This window comes from Lampetra fluviatilis, unplaced genomic scaffold, assembly GCF_964198595.1.
Source record: "Lampetra fluviatilis unplaced genomic scaffold, kcLamFluv1.1 SCAFFOLD_173, whole genome shotgun sequence".
In the NCBI taxonomy this organism is placed as follows: Eukaryota; Metazoa; Chordata; class Hyperoartia; order Petromyzontiformes; family Petromyzontidae; genus Lampetra; species Lampetra fluviatilis.
The window spans coordinates 113,188-139,741 of record NW_027621324.1 but is presented as its reverse complement, the minus strand read 5'-3'; the positions used below and the strand labels follow the sequence as shown (position 1 = coordinate 139,741).

Below are 26,554 nucleotides of genomic sequence, written 5' to 3'. Positions count from 1 at the left end.
GGGTGAGTGAGTGTACGGATGGGTGGGTGGGTGAGTGAGTGGGTGGGCGAGTGTACGGATGGATGGGTGGGTAAGTGAATGGGTGGGTGGGTGAGTGTACGGACGAGTGAATGAGTGCGTGTGCGAGTACACAAATGTCTCCCCACCCCCCCACCACCACCACCCACCTGAGACCCGACATCGGGAAAGTCGATGAAGAAGCGTGAGCACATGTAGCGCTCCAGCGCCTTGATGTGCGGGGCGCAGTGCAGGCGGAAGCCCCCGTGCCAGCATGGGTGGGTGGGCGAGTGTATGGGTGGGTGAGTGAGTGGGTGGGTAGGTGGGCGAGTGAATGGATGGGTGGGTGGGTGGATGAGTGAGTGGGTGAGTGGGTGAGTGTACGAATGGGTGGGCGAGTGTACGAATGGGTGAGTGTACGAATGGGTGGGTGGGTGAGTGTACGAATGGGTGAGTGTACGAATGAGTGAGTGAGTGAGTGAGTGTACGAATGAGTGAGTGAGTGAGTGAGTGTACGAATGGGTGGGTGAGTGTATGGATGAGTGAGTGGGTGAGTGGGTGAGTGTACGAATGGGTGGGCGAGTGTACGAATGGGTGAGTGTACAAATGAATGGGTGGGTGAGTGTACGAATGGGTGAGTGTACGAATGGGTGGGTGGGTGAGTGTACGAATGAGTGAGTGAGTGAGTGAGTGTACGAATGAGTGAGTGAGTGAGTGAGTGTACGAATGGGTGGGTGAGTGTATGAATGAGTGCGTGAGTGGGTGAGTGTACGAATGGGTGAGTGTACGAATGGGTGGGTGGGTGAGTGTACGGATGGGCGAGCGAGTTTACGAATGGGCGAGCGAGTTTAAGAATAAGCGCGTGTGCGAGTGTACAAACGACTCCCGACCTCCCCCACCACCACCCCCCCACCACCACCCACCTGAGACCCGACATCGGGAAAGTCGATGAAGAAGCGTGAGCACATGTAGCGCTCCAGCGCCTTGATGTGCGGGGCGCAGTGCGGGCGGAAGCCCCGTGCCAGCATGGGTGGGTGGGTGAGTGGGTGGGTGAGTGGGTGAGTGTACGAATGGGTGGGTGGGTGGGTGAGTGTACGGATGGGTGGATGGGTGAGTGAATGAGTGAGTGAGTGAGTGGGTGGGTGGGTGGGTGAGTGTACGGATGGGTGGGTGGGTGAGTGAGTGAATGGGTGAGTGAATGGGTGGGTGAGTGAGTGAGTGAATGGGTGGGTGGGTGAGTGTACGGATGGGTGGGTGGGTAAGTGAATGGGTGGGTGAGTGAGTGTACGGATGAGTGAGTGTACGGATGGGTGGGTGAGCGAGTGTACGAGTGAATGGGTGGGTGAGTGAGTGTACGGATGAGTGAATGGGTGGGTGAGTGAGTGTACGGATGAGTGAACGGGTGGGTGAGTGAGTGTACGGATGGGTGGGTGGGTGAGTGAGTGTACGGATGAGTGAATGGGTGCGTGTGCGAGTACACAAATATCTCCCCACCCCCCCACCACCACCACCCACCTGAGACCCGACATCGGGAAAGTCGATGAAGAAGCGTGAGCACATGTAGCGCTCCAGCGCCTTGATGCGTGGGGCGCAGTGCGGGCGGAAGCCCCGCGCCAGCAGCTCGCAGTACTTGAGCAGGCCGCCGCCACGGATCTCCTCGGGGCGACGCGTGGCGATGAGGCGCTCCCACAGGTGGCCCAGAGCCTCCGCAAAGTCTCCGTAGACGCTCTCAGCGTACAGAGGGGGGGGGCGGGGGGTGGTGGAGGTGGTGGTGGTGGTGGGGGTGGAGGGGGGAGACGGAGGAGACGCGGCGGGAGGGCCTGTCGCTCCGTCACCGTCGCCAACGCCGCTGAGTCTAAGAGGCAGCAGCTGATGATGATGCTGCTGCTGCTGATGCTGCCGATGTTGCTGCACATCTGTGTGAAGATGCTGCTGCTGATGCTGCTGCTGCTGATGCTGCTGCTGTTCGTCTGTGTGCTGCTGCTGCTGCTGCTGCACATCTGTGTGCAGCTGTTGATGCATATCTGTATGCAGCTGCAGCTGTTGTTGATGCTGCACATCTGTGTGCTGCTGCTGCTGTTGAACGTCCGTGTGCTGCTGCGGATGCTGCAGCTGCTGTGGTTGGAGCTGTAGCTGCTGCAGCTGCTGCGGTTGCAGCTGCGGTTGTAGCTGCTGCTGATGCTGCACATCCGTGTACTGCTGCGGCTGCTGCTGCTGTAGCTGCAGCTGCTGCTGCTGCCGGTAAAAGTGGAGCAGTGGGTCGATGTCGATCTGGAAGGAGTCGACGCTGAACTCGAACTGTCGGCGCAGCGACTGCACAAACTTCATCTCGATGTTGCGGCCAGAGTTGTTGGTGAACGAGACCAGACTCCAGCGGTCCGTGTCCGTGCTCACCTGGCGGGGCACAGAGACAGTCACACAGAGACAGTCACACAGAGACAGACACACAGAGACGGTCACACAGAGACGGTCACACAGAGACGGTCACACAGAGACGGTCACACAGAGACGGTCACACAGAGACAGTCACACAGAGACGGTCACACAGAGACAGTCACACAGAGACAGTCACACAGAGACAGTCACACAGAGAGTCACACACAGAGACACAGAGACACACACACAGACAGACACACACACAGACACACAGACAGACACACACACACACACAGACACAGCTGGCTGGCTGACCGTTTGGTCAGCTGACTGACTGGCTGGCTGTTTGGTCAGCTGACTGACTGGCTGACTGACTGCCTGCCTCACCACCATCGCCACCACCACCATCGCCACCATCGCCACCACCACCACCGCCACCACCACCACCACGACCACCACCACTCACCTTCACCAGCTTCTGCACGTAGGCGTCGCTCAGCGCTGCCAGTCCGATCCGCTCCTTGCAAACGCCCTCGGGCAGGAAGTCGAGCAGAGACTCGATGGCAGCCTCCCTGACCAGGCCGAACTCCGCCTCCGTGCCAAAGTTGTTGTTGTTGTTGCTGCCGCCGCCACCACCGCCGCCACCGCCACCACCGCCGAACTCGACGGCGAAGATCAGATCCACGTCCTGGTACGGGAACGGAGTCTTCCCCGGCGGGCTGAGCACGTGGCTGGCGGCAGAGCCGTTGAGTCTCACGGCACGGACGGCCACCCCGCGCGCCACCAGTCGGCCCAGCACGGAGGCGGCCGCCCCGCCGGGAGACACGGCCAGGGTGGGGAAGTTGCCCCGTCCGTGGATGGCGAGCGGACGACGGAGGAGACGCCGCAGACGGGAGCCCTGGGAGGTGGTGAGTCGGGCGTAGCGGCGAGGGTCACCAGGCGGGGGCTCGGGCCGGTCGTGAGGGCAGGGGGAGGAGGGGGAGGGAGGGGAGGGAGGGGAGGGAGGGGGAGATGGGCAGCAGGAGGGAGGTGGATGTCGGTTGTGGTGGTGGTGTTGTTGTGGTTGTTGTGGTTGTTGTTGTTGTAGAGGAGGAGTTGCTGAGGTGGTGGGACGGACTGAGGAGGCTTTGGATGCCGGCATGGTCGGGTCTGTGATGGCTGCTGCGTGTGGTGGAGGGGGGGGCGCAAGAGGGGCGGTGGTGGTGGTGGTGGTTTAGTTGTGGTGGTTGTAGAGTGGTAGTGGTGGTGGTTGAGTGTGTGGTAGTGGTTGAGTGAGTGGTAGTGGTGGTTGTGGTGGTGGTTGAGTGAGTGGTAGTGGTGGTGGTTGAGTGAGTGGTAGTGGTGGTGGTGGTTGAGTGGTGGTAGTGGTTGAGTGGTGGTAGTGGTTGTGGTTGAGTGGTGGTGGTAGTGGTTGAGTGGTGGTGGTGGTAGTAGTGGAGTGAGTGGTGGTGGTGGTAGTAGTGGTTGAGTGGTAGTGGTAGCAGTTGTGGTAGTAGTGGTTGTGGAGTGAGTGGTGGTTGAGTGGTAGTGGTGGTGGTTGAGTGAGTGGTAGTGGTGGTTGTTGTAGTGGTTGTGGTAGTAGTGGTTGAGTGGTAGTGGTAGTAGTGGTGGTAGTGGTGGTTGTGGTAGTGGTGGTGGTTGTGGTAGTGGTGGTGGTTGTGGTAGTGGTAGTGGTAGTGGTGGTTGTGGTAGTGGTAGTGGTGGTGGTTGTGGTAGTGGTGGTTGTGGTAGTGGTGGTTGTGGTAGTGGTGGTTGTGGTAGTGGTGGTAGGGGTGGTGAACAGGGGCAGAAAGAAGACAAAACACACATTGACGATGAGCGGGATCCGCTCAATCTCACAACCGCAATCCTAACAGCCACCATCATTCACGTTGTTGTTGTTGTAGTAACGCCACAACCACACACGCTCCAACAAGCACATCCCTGGGGAGATGTTGACTACCTCGCCTGGTGCACAGGAGGTCGTGGGTTCCATGCTGAGATGTCGACTACCTCGCCTGGTACACAGGAGGTCGTGGGTCCCATGCTGAGATGTTGACTACCTCGCCTGGTGCACAGGAGGTCGTGGGTTCTATGCTGAGATGTTGACTACCTCGCCTGGTACACAGGAGGTCGTGGGTTCCATGCTGAGATGTTGACTACCTCGCCTGGTGCACAGGAGGTCGTGGGTTCTATGCTGAGATGTTGACTACCTCGCCTGGTACACAGGAGGTCGTGGGTTCCATGCTGAGATGTTGACTACCTCGCCTGGTGCACAGGAGGTCGTGGGTTCTATGCTGAGATGTTGACTACCTCGCCTGGTACACAGGAGGTCGTGGGTTCCATGTGTCCATCTGTGTGTGATGAGTCTGTGGCTCTGTGTGTGATGATGATGAGTCTATGGCTCTGTGTGTGATGATGATGATGATGAGTCTGTGGCTCTCTGTGTGTGATGATGATGAGTCTGTGGCTCTGTGTGTGATGAGTCTGTGGCTCTGTGTGATGAGTCTGTGGCTGTCTGATGAAGATGAGTCTATGGCTCTGTGTATGATGAGTCTGTGGCTCTGTGTGTATGATGATGAGTCTGTGGCTGTGTGATGATGATGAGTCTGTGGCTGTGTGATGATGATGAGTCTGTGGCTCTGTGTGATGATGATGAGTCTGTGGCTCTGTGTGATGATGATGAGTCTGTGGCTCTGTGTGATGATGATGAGTCTGTGGCTCTGTGTGATGATGACGAGTCTGTGGCTCTGTGTGATGATGACGAGTCTGTGGCTCTCTGTGTGGATGATGACGAGTCTGTGGCTCTCTGTGTGGATGATGACGAGTCTGTGGCTCTCTGTGTGATGATGACGAGTCTGTGGCTCTCTGTGTGATGATGACGAGTCTGTGGCTCTCTGTGTGATGATGACGAGTCTGTGGCTCTCTGTGTGGATGATGACGAGTCTGTGGCTCTCTGTGTGATGATGACGAGTCTGTGGCTCTCTGTGTGATGATGACGAGTCTGTGGCTCTCTGTGTGGATGACGAGTCTGTGGCTCTCTGTGTGGATGACGAGTCTGTGGCTCTCTGTGAGGATGACGAGTCTGTGGCTCTCTGTGAGGATGACGAGTCTGTGGCTCTCTGTGAGGATGACGAGTCTGTGGCTCTCTGTGAGGATGACGAGTCTGTGGCTCTCTGTGTGATGAGCCTGTGGCTCTCTGTGTGATGAGCCTGTGGCTCTCTGTGTGATGAGCCTGTGGCTCTCTGTGTGATGAGCCTGTGGCTCTCTGTGTGATGAGCCTGTGGCTCTCTGTGTGATGAGCCTGTGGCTCTGTGTGACGAGCCTGTGGCTCTCTGTGTGACGAGCCTGTGGCTCTCTGTGTGACGAGCCTGTGGCTCTCTGTGTGACGAGCCTGTGGCTCTCTGTGTGACGAGCCTGTGGCTCTCTGTGTGACGAGCCTGTGGCTCTCTGTGTGACGAGTCTGTGGCTCTCTGTGTGACGAGTCTGTGGCTCTCTGTGTGACGAGTCTGTGGCTCTCTGTGTGACGAGTCTGTGGCTCTCTGTGTGACGAGTCTGTGGCTCTCTGTGTGACGAGTCTGTGGCTCTCTGTGTGACGAGTCTGTGGCTCTCTGTGTGACGAGTCTGTGGCTCTCTGTGTGACGAGTCTGTGGCTCTCTGTGTGACGAGTCTGTGGCTCTCTGTGTGACGAGTCTGTGGCTCTCTGTGTGACGAGTCTGTGGCTCTCTGTGTGACGAGTCTGTGGCTCTCTGTGTGACGAGTCTGTGGCTCTCTGTGTGACGAGTCTGTGGCTCTCTGTGTGACGAGTCTGTGGCTCTCTGTGTGACGAGTCTGTGGCTCTCTGTGTGACGAGTCTGTGGCTCTCTGTGTGACGAGTCTGTGGCTCTCTGTGTGACGAGTCTGTGGCTCTCTGTGTGACGAGTCTGTGGCTCTCTGTGTGACGAGTCTGTGGCTCTCTGTGTGACGAGTCTGTGGCTCTCTGTGTGACGAGTCTGTGGCTCTCTGTGTGATGAGTCTGTGGCTCTCTGTGTGATGAGTCTGTGGCTCTCTGTGTGATGAGTCTGTGGCTCTCTGTGTGATGAGTCTGTGGCTCTCTGTGTGATGAGTCTGTGGCTCTCTGTGTGATGAGTCTGTGGCTCTCTGTGTGATGAGTCTGTGGCTCTCTGTGTGATGAGTCTGTGGCTCTCTGTGTGTGTGATGATGATGAGTCTGTGGCTCTCTGTGTGACGAGTCTGTGGCTCTCTGTGTGACGAGTCTGTGGCTCTCTGTGTGACGAGTCTGTGGCTCTCTGTGTGACGAGTCTGTGGCTCTCTGTGTGACGAGTCTGTGGCTCTCTGTGTGACGAGTCTGTGGCTCTCTGTGTGACGAGTCTGTGGCTCTCCGTGTGACGAGTCTGTGGCTCTCTGTGTGACGAGTCTGTGGCTCTCTGTGTGACGAGTCTGTGGCTCTCTGTGTGATGAGTCTGTGGCTCTCTGTGTGATGAGTCTGTGGCTCTCTGTGTGATGAGTCTGTGGCTCTCTGTGTGATGAGTCTGTGGCTCTCTGTGTGATGAGTCTGTGGCTCTCTGTGTGATGAGTCTGTGGCTCTCTGTGTGATGAGTCTGTGGCTCTCTGTGTGATGAGTCTGTGGCTCTCTGTGTGATGAGTCTGTGGCTCTCTGTGTGATGAGTCTGTGGCTCTCTGTGTGATGAGTCTGTGGCTCTCTGTGTGATGAGTCTGTGGCTCTCTGTGTGATGAGTCTGTGGCTCTCTGTGTGATGAGTCTGTGGCTCTCTGTGTGATGAGTCTGTGGCTCTCTGTGTGATGAGTCTGTGGCTCTGTGTGATGAGTCTGTGGCTCTCTGTGTGATGAGTCTGTGGCTCTCTGTGTGATGAGTCTGTGGCTCTCTGTGTGATGAGTCTGTGGCTCTCTGTGTGATGAGTCTGTGGCTCTCTGTGTGATGAGTCTGTGGCTCTCTGTGGGATGAGTCTGTGGCTCTCTGTGGGATGAGTCTGTGGCTCTCTGTGGGATGAGTCTGTGGCTCTCTGTGGGATGAGTCTGTGGCTCTCTGTGTGATGAGTCTGTGGCTCTCTGTGTGATGAGTCTGTGGCTCTCTGTGTGATGAGTCTGTGGCTCTCTGTGTGATGAGTCTGTGGCTCTCTGTGTGATGAGTCTGTGGCTCTCTGTGTGATGAGTCTGTGGCTCTCTGTGTGATGAGTCTGTGGCTCTCTGTGTGATGAGTCTGTGGCTCTCTGTGTGATGAGTCTGTGGCTCTCTGTGTGATGAGTCTGTGGCTCTCTGTGTGATGAGTCTGTGGCTCTCTGTGTGATGAGTCTGTGGCTCTCTGTGTGATGAGTCTGTGGCTCTCTGTGTGATGAGTCTGTGGCTCTCTGTGTGATGAGTCTGTGGCTCTCTGTGTGATGAGTCTGTGGCTCTCTGTGTGATGAGTCTGTGGCTCTCTGTGTGATGAGTCTGTGGCTCTCTGTGTGATGAGTCTGTGGCTCTCTGTGTGATGAGTCTGTGGCTCTCTGTGTGATGAGTCTGTGGCTCTCTGTGTGATGAGTCTGTGGCTCTCTGTGTGATGAGTCTGTGGCTCTCTGTGTGATGAGTCTGTGGCTCTCTGTGTGATGAGTCTGTGGCTCTCTGTGTGATGAGTCTGTGGCTCTCTGTGTGATGAGTCTGTGGCTCTCTGTGTGATGAGTCTGTGGCTCTCTGTGTGATGAGTCTGTGGCTCTCTGTGTGATGAGTCTGTGGCTCTCTGTGTGATGAGTCTGTGGCTCTCTGTGTGATGAGTCTGTGGCTCTCTGTGTGATGAGTCTGTGGCTCTCTGTGTGATGAGTCTGTGGCTCTCTGTGTGATGAGTCTGTGGCTCTCTGTGTGATGAGTCTGTGGCTCTCTGTGTGATGAGTCTGTGGCTCTCTGTGTGATGAGTCTGTGGCTCTCTGTGTGATGAGTCTGTGGCTCTCTGTGTGATGAGTCTGTGGCTCTCTGTGTGATGAGTCTGTGGCTCTCTGTGTGATGAGTCTGTGGCTCTCTGTGTGATGAGTCTGTGGCTCTCTGTGTGATGAGTCTGTGGCTCTCTGTGTGATGAGTCTGTGGCTCTCTGTGTGATGAGTCTGTGGCTCTCTGTGTGATGAGTCTGTGGCTCTCTGTGTGATGAGTCTGTGGCTCTCTGTGTGATGATTCTGTGGCTCTCTGTGTGATGAGTCTGTGGCTCTCTGTGTGATGAGTCTGTGGCTCTCTGTGTGACGAGTCTGTGGCTCTCTGTGTGACGAGTCTGTGGCTCTGTGTGACGAGTCTGTGGCTCTCTGTGTGATGAGTCTGTGGCTCTCTGTGTGATGAGTCTGTGGCTCTCTGTGTGATGAGTCTGTGGCTCTCTGTGTGATGAGTCTGTGGCTCTCTGTGTGATGAGTCTGTGGCTCTCTGTGTGATGAGTCTGTGGCTCTCTGTGTGATGAGTCTGTGGCTCTCTGTGTGATGAGTCTGTGGCTCTCTGTGTGATGAGTCTGTGGCTCTCTGTGTGATGAGTCTGTGGCTCTCTGTGTGATGAGTCTGTGGCTCTCTGTGTGATGAGTCTGTGGCTCTCTGTGTGATGAGTCTGTGGCTCTCTGTGTGATGAGTCTGTGGCTCTCTGTGTGATGAGTCTGTGGCTCTCTGTGTGATGAGTCTGTGGCTCTCTGTGTGATGAGTCTGTGGCTCTCTGTGTGATGAGTCTGTGGCTCTCTGTGTGATGAGTCTGTGGCTCTCTGTGTGATGAGTCTGTGGCTCTCTGTGTGTGATGATGATGAGTCTATGGCTCTGTGTGTGATGAGTCTGTGGCTGTGTGAGATGATGAGTCTGTGGCTCTCTGTGTGTGTGATGATGAGTCTGTGGCTCTGTGTGTGTGATGATGATGAGTCTATGGCTCTGTGATGATGAGTCTGTGGCTCTCTGTGATGATGAGTCTGTGGCTCTGTGTGATGATGAGTCTGTGGCTCTGTGTGATGATGAGTCTGTGGCTCTGTGTGATGATGAGTCTATGGCTCTGTGTGATGATGATGAGTCTATGGCTCTCTGTGTGATGATGATGAGTCTATGGCTCTCTGTGTGATGATGATGAGTCTATGGCTCTCTGTGTGATGATGATGAGTCTGTGGCTCTCTGTGTGATGATGAGTCTATGGCTCTGTGTGATGATGAGTCTATGGCTCTCTGTGTGTGTGATGAGTATGTGGCTCTCTGTGTGTGATGAGTCTGTGGCTCTCTGTGTGATGATGAGTCTGTGGGTCTCTGTGTGTGATGAGTCTATGGCTCTCTGTGTGATGATGAGTCTATGGCTCTCTGTGTGATGATGAGTCTGTGGCTCTCTGTGTGATGATGATGAGTCTGTGGCTCTCTGTGTGATGAGTCTGTGGGTCTCTGCGTGATGACGAGGAGTCTGTGGCTGTGTCACCGCCGCGTTAATTAAACTTCATTATCCACACGCCACTGTTGATGCCAGTCAGTGCTGGGCGCAGTGATGCATACCACGAACAACAACAACAACAACTTCTGTCTAACAACAATAAACAACCCAACAACAACAACAACAGCAATTTACAACAACAACTTAAAGCTAAACAACAACAGCTTAACAACTAACTCGCCCATTCAACACCCACCCACCCCCCTCGCTCTGCGTGTGTGTGTGCGGGTCGGCTTGTGTGATTAGAGAACGGGCACCAAAATAAATTGAACACAAACACACAGACACACACATACAGACACACACATACACAGAGTGCGCTAACCACTGCGCCACCACTCCCCACTCGCACACACATAGTGTGCTAACCACTGCACCACCGCTCCCCACCCGCACACACAGTGCGCTAACCACTGCACCACCACTCCCCACTCGCACACACAGTGCGCTAACCACTGCACCACCACTCCCCACTCGCACACACAGTGCGCTAACCACTGCACCACCACTCCCCACTCACACACAGGGTGTGCTAACCACTGCACCACCACTCCCCACTCACACACACATAGTGTGCTAACCACTGCACCACCGCTCCCCACTCGCACACACAATGCGCTAACCACTGCACCACCACTCCCCACTCGCACACACAGTGCGCTAACCACTGCACCACCACTCCCCACTCGCACACACAGTGCGCCAACCACTGCACCACCGCTCCCCACTCACACACACAGTGCGCCAACCACTGCACCACCGCTCCCCACTCACACACACAGTGCGCCAACCACTGCACCACCACTCCCCACTCACACACACAGTGCGCCAACCACTGCACCACCGCTCCCCACTCACACACACAGTGCGCCAACCACTGCACCACCACTCCCCACACACACACACAGTGCGCCAACCACTGCACCACCGCTCCCCACTCACACACACAGTGCGCCAACCACTGCCCCACCGCTCCCCACTCACACACACAGTGCGCCAACCACTGCCCCACCGCTCCCCACTCACACACAGTGCGCCAACCACTGCACCACCGCTCCCCACTCACACACACAGTGCGCTAACCACTGCACCACCGCTCCCCACTCACACACAGTGCGCCAACCACTGCCCCACCGCTCCCCACTCACACACACAGTGCGCCAACCACTGCCCCACCGCTCCCCACTCACACACAGTGCGCCAACCACTGCACCACCGCTCCCCACTCACACACACAGTGCGCTAACCACTGCACCACCGCTCCCCACTCACACAGTGCGCCAACCACTGCACCACCACTCCCCACACACACACACAGTGCGCTAACCATTGCACCATCACTCCCCACTCACACAGTGCGCCAACCACTGCACCACCACTCCCCACACACACACACACAGTGCGCTAACCATTGCACCATCACTCCCCACACACACACACACAATGTGCTAACCACTGCCCCACCGCTCCCCACTCACACACAGTGCGCTAACCACTGCACCACTGCCCCACCGCTCCCCACACAGTGCGCTAACCACTGCACCACCACTCCCCCCACACACACAGTGCGTTAAAAACTGCACCACCACTCCCCACTCACACACAGTGCGGTAACCACTGCACCACCACTCCCACCACACACACAGTGCGGTAACCACTGCACCACCACTCCCCACTCACACACAGTGCGGTAACCACTGCACCACCACTCCCCACTCACACACAGTGCGGTAACCACTGCACCACCACTCCCCACTCACACACAGTGCGGTAACCACTGCACCACCACTCCCCACTCACACACAGTGCGGTAACCACTGCACCACCACTCCCCACTCACACACAGTGCGGTAACCACTGCACCACCACTCCCCACACACACACAGTGCGCTAACCACTGCACCACCACTCCCCACACACACACACAGTGCGCTAACCACTGCACCACCACTCCCCACACACACACAGTGCGTTAACCACTGCACCACCACTCCCCACACACACACACACAGTGCGCTAACCACTGCACCACCACTCCCCACTCACACACACACAGCGCGTTAACCACTGCACCACCACTCCCGACACACAGTGCGCTAACCACTGCACCACCACTCCCCACTCACACAGTGCGCTAACCACTGCACCACCACTCCACACAATGCGCTAACCACTGCACCACCGCTCCCCACAGTGCGCTAACCACTGCACCACCACTCACACAATGCGCTAACCACTGCACCACCACTCCCCACTCACACAATGCGCTAACCACTGCACCACCACTCCACACATTGCGCTAACCACTGCACCACCACTCCACACAATGCGCTAACCACTGCACCACCGCTCCCTACAATGCGCTAACCACTGCACCACCACTCCCCACTCACACAATGCGCTAACCACTGCACCACCACTCACACAGTGCGCTAACCACTGCACCACCGCTCCCCACAATGCGCTAACCACTGCACCACCACTCCCCACAATGCGCTAACCACTGCACCACCACTCCCCACACACAGTGCGCTAACCACTGCACCACCGCTCCCCACAATCCGCTAACCACTGCACCACCGCTCCCCACAAACACAGTGCGCTAACCACTGCACCACCACTCCCCACAATGCGCTAACCACTGCACCACCACTCCCCACAATGCGCTAACCACTGCACCACCACTCCCCACACACAGTGCGCTAACCACTGCACCACCGCTCCCCACAATCCGCTAACCACTGCACCACCGCTCCCCACAAACACAGTGCGCTAACCACTGCACCACCACTCCCCACAATGCGCTAACCACTGCACCACCACTCCCCACAATGCGCTAACCACTGCACCACCACTCCCCACACACAGTGCGCTAACCACTGCACCACCGCTCCCCACAAACACAGTGCGCTAACCACTGCACCACCACTCCCCACAATGCGCTAACCACTGCACCACCACTCCCCACAATGCGCTAACCACTGCACCACCACTCCCCACAGTGCGCTAACCACTGCACCACCGCTCCCCACAAACACAGTGCGCTAACCACTGCACCACCACTCCCCACAATGCGCTAACCACTGCACCACCACTCCCCACAGTGCGCTAACCACTGCACCACCGCTCCCTACAATGCGCTAACCACTGCACCACCACTCCCCACACACACACAGTGCGCTAACCACTGCACCACCACTCCCCACACAGTGCGCTAACCACTGCGCCACCGCTCCCCACACACAGTTCGCTAACCACTGCGCCACCGCTCCCCACACACAGTGCGCTAACCACTGCACCACCGCTCCCCACAATGCGCTAACCACTGCACCACCACTCCCCCCACACAGTTCGCTAACCACTGCACCACCACTCCCCACACACAGTTCGCTAACCACTGCACCACCGCTCCCCACAATGCGCTAACCACTGCACCACCACTCCCCCCACACAGTGCGCTAACCACTGCACCACCACTCCCCACACACAGTGCGCTAACCACTGCGCCACCGCTCCCCACAGTGCGCTAACCACTGCACCACCACTCCCCACACACAGTTCGCTAACCACTGCACCACCGCTCCCCACAATGCGCTAACCACTGCACCACCACTCCCCCCACACACAGTGCGCTAACCACTGCGCCACCGCTCCCCACAGTGCGCTAACCACTGCACCACCACTCCCCCCACACACAGTGCGCTAACCACTGCGCCACCGCTCCCCACAGTGCGCTAACCACTGCACCACCACTCCCCACACACAGTTCGCTAACCACTGCACCACCGCTCCCCACAATGCGCTAACCACTGCACCACCACTCCCCCCACACACAGTGCGCTAACCACTGCACCACCACTCCACACAAACACAGTGCGCTAACCACTGCGCCACCGCTCCCCACACACAGTTCGCTAACCACTGCACCACCACTCCCCCCACACACAGTGCGCTAACCACTGCACCACCACTCCCCCCACACACAGTGCGCTAACCACTGCACCACCACTCCACACAAACACAGTGCGCTAACCACTGCGCCACCGCTCCCCACACACAGTTCGCTAACCACTGCACCACCGCTCCCCACACACAGTTCGCTAACCACTGCACCACCACTCCCCACACAGTGCGCTAACCACTGCGCCACCACTCCCCACACACAGTTCGCTAACCACTGCACCACCACTCCCCACAGTGCGCTAACCACTGCGCCACCGCTCCCCACACACAGTGCGCTAACCACTGCACCACCACTCCCCACACAGTGCGCTAACCACTGCGCCACCACTCCCCACACACAGTTCGCTAACCACTGCGCCACCGCTCCCCACACACAGTTCGCTAACCACTGCACCACCACTCCCCACACAATGCGCTAACCACTGCACCACCACTCCCCACAGTGCGCTAACCACTGCGCCACCACTCCCCACACACAGTTCGCTAACCACTGCACCACCACTCCCCACACAATGCGCTAACCACTGCACCACCACTCCCCACAGTGCGCTAACCACTGCGCCACCGCTCCCCACACACAGTGCGCTAACCACTGCACCACCACTCCCCACACAGTGCGCTAACCACTGCGCCACCACTCACACAGTGCGCTAACCACTGCACCACCGCTCCCCACAATGCGCTAACCACTGCACCACCACTCCCCACACAGTGCGCTAACCACTGCGCCACCACTCCCCACACACAGTTCGCTAACCACTGCGCCACCACTCCCCACACACAGTTCGCTAACCACTGCACCACCGCTCCCCACAATGCGCTAACCACTGCACCACCACTCCCCACAGTGCGCTAACCACTGCACCACCGCTCCCTACAATGCGCTAACCACTGCACCACCACTCCCCACAGTGCGCTAACCACTGCACCACCGCTCCCTACAATGCGCTAACCACTGCACCACCACTCCCCACTCACACAATGCGCTAACCACTGCACCACCACTCACACAGTGCGCTAACCACTGCACCACCGCTCCCCACAATGCGCTAACCACTGCACCACCACTCCCCACAATGCGCTAACCACTGCACCACCACTCCCCACACACAGTGCGCTAACCACTGCACCACCGCTCCCCACAATGCGCTAACCACTGCACCACCACTCCCCACACACAGTGCGCTAACCACTGCACCACCGCTCCCCACAATCCGCTAACCACTGCACCACCGCTCCCCACAAACACAGTGCGCTAACCACTGCACCACCACTCCCCACAATGCGCTAACCACTGCACCACCACTCCCCACAATGCGCTAACCACTGCACCACCGCTCCCCACAATGCGCTAACCACTGCACCACCACTCCCCACAATGCGCTAACCACTGCACCACCACTCCCCACAATGCGCTAACCACTGCACCACCGCTCCCCACAAACAGTGCGCTAACCACTGCACCACCGCTCCCCACAAACAGTGCGCTAACCACTGCACCACCGCTCCCCACAAACAGTGCGCTAACCACTGCACCACCGCTCCCCACAATGCGCTAACCACTGCACCACCACTCCCCACAATGCGCTAACCACTGCACCACCACTCCCCACACACAGTGCGCTAACCACTGCACCACCGCTCCCCACAATCCGCTAACCACTGCACCACCGCTCCCCACACACACAGTGCGCTAACCACTGCACCACCACTCCCCACAATGCGCTAACCACTGCACCACCACTCCCCACAGTGCGCTAACCACTGCACCACCGCTCCCTACAATGCGCTAACCACTGCACCACCACTCCCCACTCACACAGTTCGCTAACCACTGCACCACCACTCCCCACACACAGTTCGCTAACCACTGCACCACCGCTCCCCACACACAGTTCGCTAACCACTGCACCACCACTCCCCACACACAGTTCGCTAACCACTGCGCCACCGCTCCCCACACACAGTTCGCTAACCACTGCACCACCACTCCCCACACACAGTTCGCTAACCACTGCGCCACCACTCCCCACACACAGTTCGCTAACCACTGCGCCACCGCTCCCCACACACAGTTCGCTAACCACTGCACCACCACTCCCCACACACAGTTCGCTAACCACTGCACCACCGCTCCCAACACACAGTTCGCTAACCACTGCACCACCACTCCCCACACAATGCGCTAACCACTGCACCACCACTCCCCACAGTGCGCTAACCACTGCACCACCGCTCCCTACAATGCGCTAACCACTGCACCACCACTCCCCACACACAGTGCGCTAACCACTGCACCACCGCTCCCCACACAGTGCGCTAACCACTGCACCACCGCTCCCCACTCACGCACATAAACCGGCGTAGTGTGTTTGTTTACAAAGTCTCTATGTTCAGAGTCGCTTGAAGTTGGCAATTGTTAATTGTTTAATTGTCGATTTAAAGCTTCTTTCGTGACTGCAGCAGCAGGGATTCATCTTCTTGGTTCTTTCGGTAAAGTCGTCACGTAGAAGGGAAGTAATAAAATAATAAAAATAAAACATTATAAAATATTAAAAATAAAACATAAAAGAATAAAAATAAAACATTATAAAATAATATAATCATATAATATAATAAAATAATAGTATTCAATTTCGATTTAAAGCTTCTTTCGTGACTGCAGCAGGGATACATCTTCTTGGTTCTTTCGGTAAAGTCGTCATGTAGAAGGGAAGTAATAAAATAATAAAAATAAAACATTATAAAATAATAAAAATATAACATAGTAAAATAATAAAAATATAACATAATAAAATAATAAAAATATAACATAGTAAAATAATAAAAATAAAACATAACAAAATAATATAATCATATAATAAAATAATATAATATCATTCAATTTCGATTTAAAGCTTTCGTGACTGCAGGGATTCATCTTCTTGGTTCTATCGGTAAAGTCGTCACGTAGAAGGGAAGTAATAAAATAATAAAACATTATAAAATAATAAAACATAATAAAAATAAAAAATAATAAAACATTATAAAATAATAAAAATAAAACATTATAAAATAATATAATTCTCACGACGTTTCGGCTACAACGCTTCACCTGAAGACGGCTGCTTGCGTTGTAGCCGAAACGTCGTGAGAATTATTTTATTTTATTATGTTTTATTATTTTATAATGTTTTATTATTTTATAATGTTTTATTATTTTATAATGTTTTATTATTTTATAATGTTTTATTATTTTATTACTTCCCTTCTACGTGACGACTTTACCGATAGAACCAAGAAGATGAATCCCTGCAGTCACGAAAGAAGCTTTACATCGAAATTGAATGATATTATTTTATTATATTATATGATTGTATTATTTTATAATGTTTTATTTTTATTATTTTATTACTTCCCTTCTACGTGACTTTACCGAAAGAACCAAGAAGAATTGTTTAATTGTTTATAACTTTAAAGGCCATTATCCCACTACGCGTATTCAGGCAAAGCCTGAACTAGGCCTGCCGCCTTAACTCACGATCAACGTCGTCGATTAAGTCCCATAAACGTCTCCCGCTGTTATAAATTAACGCTAAACACAATTAAACATTGTAACGAGGCGCTTAAAGTTTGCAAAGCGTTGAATTTTAACGTCGTTTAGAGTCAAATTGCCCGTTGCGTATTCAGGCGAGGCCTAGTATTACTAGGCCTAAGTGTATCGATTATAAATTAACATAATTATTATAACCAGGCACACTTTAACAACAATAATGATGATGATGATAACACACTTACATGCTTTTTTCAAAGTTACAATGTTAACGATTTTAAAGATAATCAAATTATTCGATTTCAAACCCCTCTGAGGGAGCCGTTAATAGGGGGCGGGGCATTGCCATTGAGGGGATTTAAATTTTTTAAAAATGTTAAATTAAATTAATAAAACACAGAAAACGAATTTTTTTAATTATCGCAACAATGTAATTAGTTGAATTCAATACATTATTGCCGTTAAAATAATGTAATTCTTTACTGGCTTTTATGTATTAATTCGATAATAACAGAATTTAATGTTTTATTTTACATTTGTTTCAATGCATTATTTTGTATTTCCCCCGTGTGAGTGTTTATTCTTGCACGTGTACTTTGTGTATATACTGTGTGTGTATATATTGTGTATATAATGTGTATATACTGTGTGTATAATGTGTGTATATATTGTGTATATAATGTGTATATACTGTGTGTATACTGTGTGCGTGTGCGTACAGTGCGCGCGTGCGCAGTATACGCAGCGTACAGTGTGAGCGCGTGTGTGCACTGTAGGTGCGTGGGTGGGTGAGTGAGTGGATGGGTAGGTGGGTGGGTGAGTGAGTGGGTTGGTGAGTGAGTGAGTGGGTTGGTGAGTGAGTGAGTGGGTGAGTGAGTGGGTGGGTGAGTGAGTGGATGGGTAGGTGGGTGGGTGAGTGAGTGGGTGGGTGGGTGAGTGAGTGGGTTGGTGAGTGAGTGAGTGGGTGAGTGAGTGGGTGGGTGAGTGAGTGGGTGGGTGAGTGAGTGGGTGAGTGAGTGGGTGGGTAGGTGGGTGGGTGAGTGGATGGGTAGGTGAGCGAGTGGATGGGTAGGTGGGTGAGTGGATGGGTGGGTGAGTGGATGGGTGGGTGAGTGAGTGGATGAGTGGGTGAGTGAGTGAGTGGGTAAGTGAGTAAGTGGGTGGGTGGGTGAGTAATTGGGTGGGTGAATAAGTGGGTGGGTGGGTGGGTGAGTGCGTGGGTGGGTAGGTGAGTAAGTGGGTGGGTGGGTAGGTGAGTAAGTGGGTGGGTGGGTAGGTGAGTAAGTGGGTGGGTAGGTAAATAAGTGGGTGGGTAGGTGAGTAAGTGGGTGGGTGAGTGAGTGGGTGGATGAGTGAGTGAGTGGATGAGTGAGTGGGTGAGTGAGTGAGTGGATGAGTGTTTAGTTTGTAGTCCTTCCCCCACACCTCAAGAGTCACACGACTGGCTACGTACGGTACAAAAGAAGTTCAACTTCTACACACAGAGGCGCACAGACACACCCATACATTAGGATGGCTACGTTCGGTGCGAAAAAAGTTCACACACATACACACGCACACTACACTATACACTCACCTACCCACTCGACTTTCACAGTGTGTAGGGACCTCCCTATCTGTCTCGGAGTTTCAATCGGCCTTGAACTTTGGACGTAGCCCCTATGGAGAGGATTGTAGAACCCATGGCACCTGCAGAAACAGACCCTGCAGGTGCCATGGGTTGTACTGCTGTGCCAGGCTAGGTGCATGAGGAGGTCACGGGACAGACCCTGCAGGTGCCATGGGTTGTACTGCTGTGCCAGGCTAGGTGCATGAGGAGGTCACGGGACAGACCCAGCAGGTGCCGTGGGTTGACTGCTGTGCCAGGCTAGGTGCAGGAGGAGGTCACGGGACAGACCCTGCAGGTGCCATGGGTTGACTGCTGTGCCAGGCTAGGTGCATGAGGAGGTCACGGGACAGACCCAGCAGGTGCCATGGGTTGTACTGCTGTGCCAGGCTAGGTGCATGAGGAGGAGGTCACGGGACAGACCCAGCAGGTGCCATGGGTTGTACTGCTGTGCCAGGCTAGGTGCATGAGGAGGAGGTCACGGGACAGACCCAGCAGGTGCCATGGGTTGACTGCTGTGCCAGGCTAGGTGCATGAGGTCACGGGCCAGACCCTGCAGGTGCCATGGGTTGTACTGCTGTGCCAGGCTAGGTGCATGAGGAGGAGGTCACGGGACAGACCCAGCAGGTGCCATGGGTTGTACTGCTGTGCCAGGCTAGGTGCATGAGAAGGAGGTCACGGGACAGACCCAGCAGGTGCCATGGGTTGTACTGCTGTGCCAGGCTAGGTGCATGAGGAGGTCACGGGACAGACCCAACAGGTGCCATGGGTTGTACTGCTGTGCCAGGCTAGGTGCATGAGGAGGAGCTCACGGGACAGACCCAGCAGGTGCCATGGGTTGTACTGCTGTGCCAGGCTAGGTGCATGAGAAGGTCACGGGACAGACCCAGCAGGTGCCATGGGTTGACTGCTGTGCCAGGCTAGGTGCATGAGAAGGTCACGGGACAGACCCAGCAGGTGCCATGGGTTGACTGCTGTGCCAGGCTAGGTGCAGTAGGCGGTCACGGGACAGACCCAGCTGGTGCCGTGTGTTGACTGCTGTGCCAGGCTAGGTGCATGAGAAGGTCACGGGACAGACCCAGCAGGTGCCATGGGTTGACTGCTGTGCCAGGCTAGGTGCAGGAGGAGGTCACGGGACAGACCCAATAGGTGCCATGGGTTGACTGCTGTGCCAGGCTAGGTGCAGTAGGCGGTCACGGGACAGACCCAGCTGGTGCCGTGTGTTGACTGCTGTGCCAGGCTAGGTGCATGAGAAGGTCACGGGACAGACCCAGCAGGTGCCATGGGTTGACTGCTGTGCCAGGCTAGGTGCAGGAGGAGGTCACGGGACAGACCCAATAGGTGCCATGGGTTGACTGCTGTGCCAGGCTAGGTGCATGAGAAGGTCACGGGACAGACCCAGCAGGGGTCAGTAGAAAATCAAGTAGCCGTATCTGTCCGTGCACAAGACTGTCCAAGCAGCATTACCATCATCACTACTACCATCATTACCACCACGATCATTACTACTACCATCATTACCACCACGATCATCACTACTACCATCATTACCACCACGATCATCACTACTACCATCACTACCATCACTACTACCATCATCACACGACCACCACCATCATCATGACTACCGCCATCATTATCATCATCACTACCACCACCACCAACATCATCACTATCACCACCATCACTACCACCACCACATCTCTACCACCACCACCAACATCATCACTACCACCACCACCAACATCATCACTACCACCACCATCACTATCACCACCACCACCACCAACATCATCTCTACCACCACCACCATCACTACCACCACCACCATCACTGCCACCACCACCATCACTGCCACCACCACCATCACTACCACCACCACCAGAATCACTACCACCACCACCCCCATCACCACCACCATCTCGACTCGAAGTCACGTCACAGCAACGTGGAATGGCGCCGCCGCTGCTACAGTGGCGACTGCGGCAGAGCCAGCACGTGACCCACAGGGTACAGTGCGGGTACAGTGCAGGTACAGTAGTGGTGCGCACTACTGTACCTGCACTGTACACACCCACCCACACTGCCACCCACCCACCCAGCCAGCCACTCACCCACCCACTCACCCATCCACCCACACTGCCACCCACCCAGCCACTCACCCAATCACCCAGCCACCCACCCACACTGCCACTCACCCAATCACCAGCCACCCACCCACCCACCCACTCCCTCACCCACCCACTCCCTCACCCACCCACTCCCTCACCCACCCACTCCCTCACCCACCCACTCCCTCACCCACCCACTCCCTCACCCACCCACTCCCTCACCCACCCACTCCCTCACCCACCCACTCCCTCACCCACCCACTCCCTCACCCACCCACTCCCTCACCCACCCACTCCCTCACCCACCCACTCCCTCACCCACCCACTCCCTCACCCACCCACTCCCTCACCCACCCACTCCCTCACCCACCCACTCCCTCACCCACCCACTCCCTCACCCACCCACTCCCTCACCCACCCACTCCCTCACCCACCCACTCCCTCCCTCACCCACTCCCTCCCTCACCCACCCACTCCCTCACCCACCCACTCCCTCACCCACCCACTCCCTCACCCACCCACTCCCTCACCCACCCACTCCCTCACCCACCCACTCCCTCACCCACCCACTCCCTCACCCACCCACTCCCTCACCCACCCACTCCCTCACCCACCCACTCCCTCACCCACCCACTCCCTCACCCACCCACTCCCTCACCCACCCACTCCCTCACCCACCCACTCCCTCACCCACCCACTCCCTCACCCACCCACTCCCTCACCCACCCACTCCCTCACCCACCCACTCCCTCACCCACCCACTCCCTCACCCACCCACTCCCTCACCCACCCACCCATCCACCCACCCATCCACTCACCCACACTGCCACCCACCCAATCACCCACCCACCCACCCACTCACCCACTCCCTCACCCACCCACTCCCTCACCCACCCACCCATCCACCCACCCATCCACCCACCCATCCACTCACCCACCCAATCACCCACCCACTCCCTCACCCACCCACTCCCTCACCCACCCACTCCCTCACCCACCCACTCCCTCACCCACCCACTCCCTCACCCACCCACTCCCTCACCCACCCACTCCCTCACCCACCCACTCCCTCACCCACCCACTCCCTCACCCACCCACTCCCTCACCCACCCACTCCCTCACCCACCCACTCCCTCACCCACCCACTCCCTCACCCACCCACCCATCCACCCACCCATCCACTCACCCACACTGCCACCCACCCAATCACCCACCCACCCACCCACTCACCCACTCCCTCACCCACCCACTCCCTCACCCACCCACCCATCCACCCACCCACTCACCCATCCACTCACCCATCCACTCACCCGCGCGAGTCACGTCACAGCAACGTGGAATGGCGCCGCCGCCGCTGCTACAGTGGCTACTGCGGCAGAGCCAGCACGTGACCCACAGGGTACAGTGCGGGTACAGTGCAGGTACAGTAGTGGTGCGCACTACTGTACCTGCACTGTACACAGCCACACCCACCCACACTGCCACCCACCCACACTGCCACCCACCCACACTGCCACCCACCCACACTGCCACCCACCCACACTGCCACCCACCCACACTGCCACCCACCCACACTGCCACCCACCCACACTGCCACCCACCCACACTGCCACCCACCCACACTGCCACCCACCCACACTGCCACCCACCCACACTGCTAACCATTCACCCACCCACACTGCCACCCACATACCCACACTGACAACCACCCACCCTGCCAACCACACTGCCACCCACCCACCCTGCCACACTGACACCCACACAGCCAACTACCCAACCACCCAACCACCCACCCACCCTGCCACCCACCCTGCCAACACAGCCTGCCACCCACACAGCCTGCCACCCACACAGCCTGCCACCCACACAGCCTGCCACCCACACAGCCTGCCACCCACACTGAAAACCACCCACCCACACTGCCAACCACCCACACAGCCAGGAGGGGGGCTGGTGGTGAGGTGAGGGGGGAGGTGAGGGGTGAGGTGAGGGGGGTGGTGAGGGGAGGTGAGGGGGTGAGGTGAGGGGGGTGGTGAGGTGAGTGGTGAGGTGAGGGGGGTGGTGAGGTGAGGGGGGTGGTGAGGTGAGTGGTGAGGGGTGAGGGGGGTGGTGAGGCGAGGGGGGTGGTGAGGCGAGGGGGGTGGTGAGGGGAGGTGAGGGGGTGAGGTGAGGGGGGTGGTGAGGTGAGTGGTGAGGTGAGGGGGGTGGTGAGGGGGGTGGTGAGGTGAGGGGGGTGGTGAGGGGAGGTGAGGGGGTGAGGTGAGGGGGGTGGTGAGGTGAGTGGTGAGGGGTGAGGGGGGTGGTGAGGCGAGGGGGGTGGTGAGGCGAGGGGGGTGGTGAGGCGAGGGGGGTGGTGAGGCGAGGGGGGTGGTGAGGCGAGGGGTGAGGGGGGGTGGTGAGGGGGGGTGGTGAGTGGTGAGGTGAGTGGCGAGGCGAGGGGTGAGGCGAGGTGAGGGGTGAGGTGAGGCGAGTGGCGAGGCGAGGAGGGTGGTGAGGGGGTGGTGAGAGGGGTGAGGCGAGGGGGGTGGTGAGGGGGTGGTGAGAGGGGTGAGGCGAGGGGGGTGGTGTGGTGAGGGGGGTGGTGAGGGGTGAGGCGAGGGGGGTGGTGTGGTGAGGGGGTGGTGAGGGGGTGGTGAGGGGTGAGGCGAGGGGGGTGGTGTGGTGAGGCGAGTGGCGAGGCGAGGAGGGTGGTGAGGGGGTGGTGAGGGGTGAGGCGAGGGGGGTGGTGAGGGGGTGGTGAGGGGTGAGGCGAGGGGGGTGGTGAGGGGGTGGTGAGGGGTGAGGCGAGGGGGGTGGTGAGGGGTGAGGCGAGGGGGGTGGTGAGGGGGTGGTGAGGGGTGAGGCGAAGGGGGTGGTGTGGTGAGGGGGGTGGTGAGGGGTGAGGCGAGGGGGGTGGTGAGGGGGGTGGTGAGGGGGCGGTGAGGGGTGAGGCGAGGGGGGTGGCGAGGGGTGAGGCGAGGGGGGTGGTGTGGTGAGGGGGGTGGTGAGGGGTGAGGCGAGGCGAGGTGGACATTTCAAGGCGAGGAGGGACTTGTAAGCGGGGCATGAGAAGGCCGCACGAGTGTCCACCACGAGCTGGTGAAGTGGTGGTGGTGGTTGTGGTGATAGTTGTGGTAGTAGTTGTGGTGGTTGTTGTAGTTGTGGTGGTAGTTGTGGTGGTAGTAGTTGTGATGTTTGTGGTAGTTGTGGTGGTTGTGGTGGTAGTAGTAGTTGTGGTGGTGGTAGTTGTGATAGTAGTGGTGGTGGTAGTTGTGATAGTAGTTGTGGTGGTGGTAGTAGTAGTTGTGGTGGTGGTAGTAGTAGTTGTGGTAGTAGTTGTGGTGGTAACGACGGGGCGTGACTCACGGTGTAGTAGTTGTGGTAGTAGTTGTGGTGGTTGTGATAGTAGTGGTGGTTGTGGTAGTAGTTGTGGTAGTAGTTGTGGTGGTTGTGATAGTAGTGGTGGTTGTGGTAGTAGTTGTGGTAGTAGTTGTGGTAGTAGTGGTGGTAGTTGTGGTAGTAGTTGTGGTAGTAGTGGTGGTAGTTGTGGTAGTAGTTGTGGTTGTGGTAGTAGTTGTGGTAGTAGTTGTGGTTGTGGTAGTAGTGGTGGTAGTTGTGGTAGTAGTTGTGGTTGTGGTAGTAGTGGTGGTAGTTGTGGTAGTAGTTGTGGTTGTGGTAGTAGTTGTGGTAGTAGTTGTGGTAGTAGTAGTGGTAGTAGTTGTGGTAGTAGTTGTGGTTGTGGTAGTAGTTGTGGTAGTAGTTGTGGTTGTGGTGTTAAAGACGGGGCGTGACTCACGTTGCACGAGTCGGAGACGTTCACGCGGCCCTCGGCTGGGGGCGGAATGAGCCTCGCCCAGGAGCCCACGGGAGCCTTTTATACCCCCCCCATCCCCCACATGGCCACGCCCATCCGTGACGTCACTCACAACGAGACCACGCCCCTCGAAGCTGTCACTCACAATTAGACCACGCCCATCCGTGACGTCACTCACAACGAGACCACGCCCCTCGAAGCTGTCACTCACAACGAGGCCACGCCCCTCGGAGCTGTCACTCACAACGAGACCACGCCCCTCGGAGCTGTCACTCACAACGAGGTAACAACGCCCGTCTGTGACGTCAATCACAACGGGGCCACGCCCATCTGTCGCCTCCCGCTCGGCCACGCCCCTCGGAGCTGTCACTCACAATTAGACCACGCCCATCTGTGACGTCACTCACAACGAGACCACGCCCCTCGAAGCTGTCACTCACAACGAGGCCACGCCCGTCGGAGCTGTCACTCACAACGAGGTAACAACGCCCGTCTGTGACGTCAATCACAACGGGGCCACGCCCATCTGTCGCCTCCCACTCGGCCACGCCCCTCGGAGCTGTCACTCACAATTAGACCACGCCCATCCGTGACGTCACTCACAACGAGACCACGCCCCTCGGAGCTGTCACTCACAATTAGACCACGCCCATCTGTGACGTCACTCACAACGAGGCCACGCCCGTCTGGCACGTCACTCACAACGAGGCCACGCCCATCTATGACGTCACTCAAAACGAAGCCAGGCCCATCTGTCAATCACCACTCACACACAGCCCTGCCAAGACAAAGCTCCCCCAGGTGGCCTCTAGCAGGCTGTAGGGGCAAGTGCTGTTACACAGACACAGAAAAAGCTCCCCCAGGTAGCCTCTAGCAGACTGTAGGGGCAAGTGCTGTTACACACACACAGACAAAGCTCCCCCGTGTAGCCTCTAGCAGGCTGTAGGGGCAAGTGCTGTTACACATACACAGACAAAGCTCCCCCAGGTAGCCTCTAGCAGGGCTGTAGGGGCAAGTGCTGTTACACACACAGACAAAGCTCCCCCGTGTAGCCTCTAGCAGGGCTGTAAGGGCAAGTGCTGTTACACATACACAGACAAAGCTCCCCCGTGTAGCCTCTAGCAGGCTGTAGGGGCAAGTGCTGTTACACACACACAGACAAAGCTCCCCCAGGTAGCCTCTAGCAGGGCTGTAGGGGCAAGTGCTGTTACACACACACAGACAAAGCTCCCCCGTGTAGCCTCTAGCAGGCTGTAGGGGCAAGTGCTGTTACACACACACAGACAAAGCTCCCCCGTGTAGCCTCTAGCAGGCTGTAGGGGCAAGTGCTGTTACACACACACAGACAAAGCTCCCCCGTGTAGCCTCTAGCAGGCTGTAGGGGCAAGTGCTGTTACACACACACAGACAAAGCTCCCCCGTGTAGCCTCTAGCAGGGCTGTAAGGGCAAGTGCTGTTACACATACACAGACAAAGCTCCCCCGTGTATCCTCTAGCAGGCTGTAGGGGCAAGTGCTGTTACACACACACAGACAAAGCTCCCCCAGGTAGCCTCTAGCAGGGCTGTAGGGGCAAGTGCTGTTACACACACACAGACAAAGCTCCCCCGTGTAGCCTCTAGCAGGCTGTAGGGGCAAGTGCTGTTACACACACACAGACAAAGCTCCCCCGTGTAGCCTCTAGCAGGCTGTAGGGGCAAGTGCTGTTACACACACACAGACAAAGCTCCCCCGTGTAGCCTCTAGCAGGCTGTAGGGGCAAGTGCTGTTACACACACA

General features: G+C 56.6%; 1 protein-coding gene across 1 annotated transcript; it reads right to left on the bottom strand.

The window, feature by feature from the left end:
* Nucleotides 1-845: 845 nt before the first annotated feature.
* Nucleotides 846-24,829, bottom strand: LOC144955091 (uncharacterized). Its single transcript, XM_078885427.1, has 4 exons — nt 24,759-24,829; nt 2,840-3,534; nt 1,513-2,391; nt 846-980 (listed from the first exon to the last, which is right to left on the bottom strand). Exons 2-4 carry the CDS (start codon nt 3,512-3,514, stop codon nt 846-848), a joined length of 1,689 nt encoding a protein of 562 aa, XP_078741553.1. The 5' UTR covers nt 3,515-3,534; nt 24,759-24,829.
* Nucleotides 24,830-26,554: the final 1,725 nt, after the last annotated feature.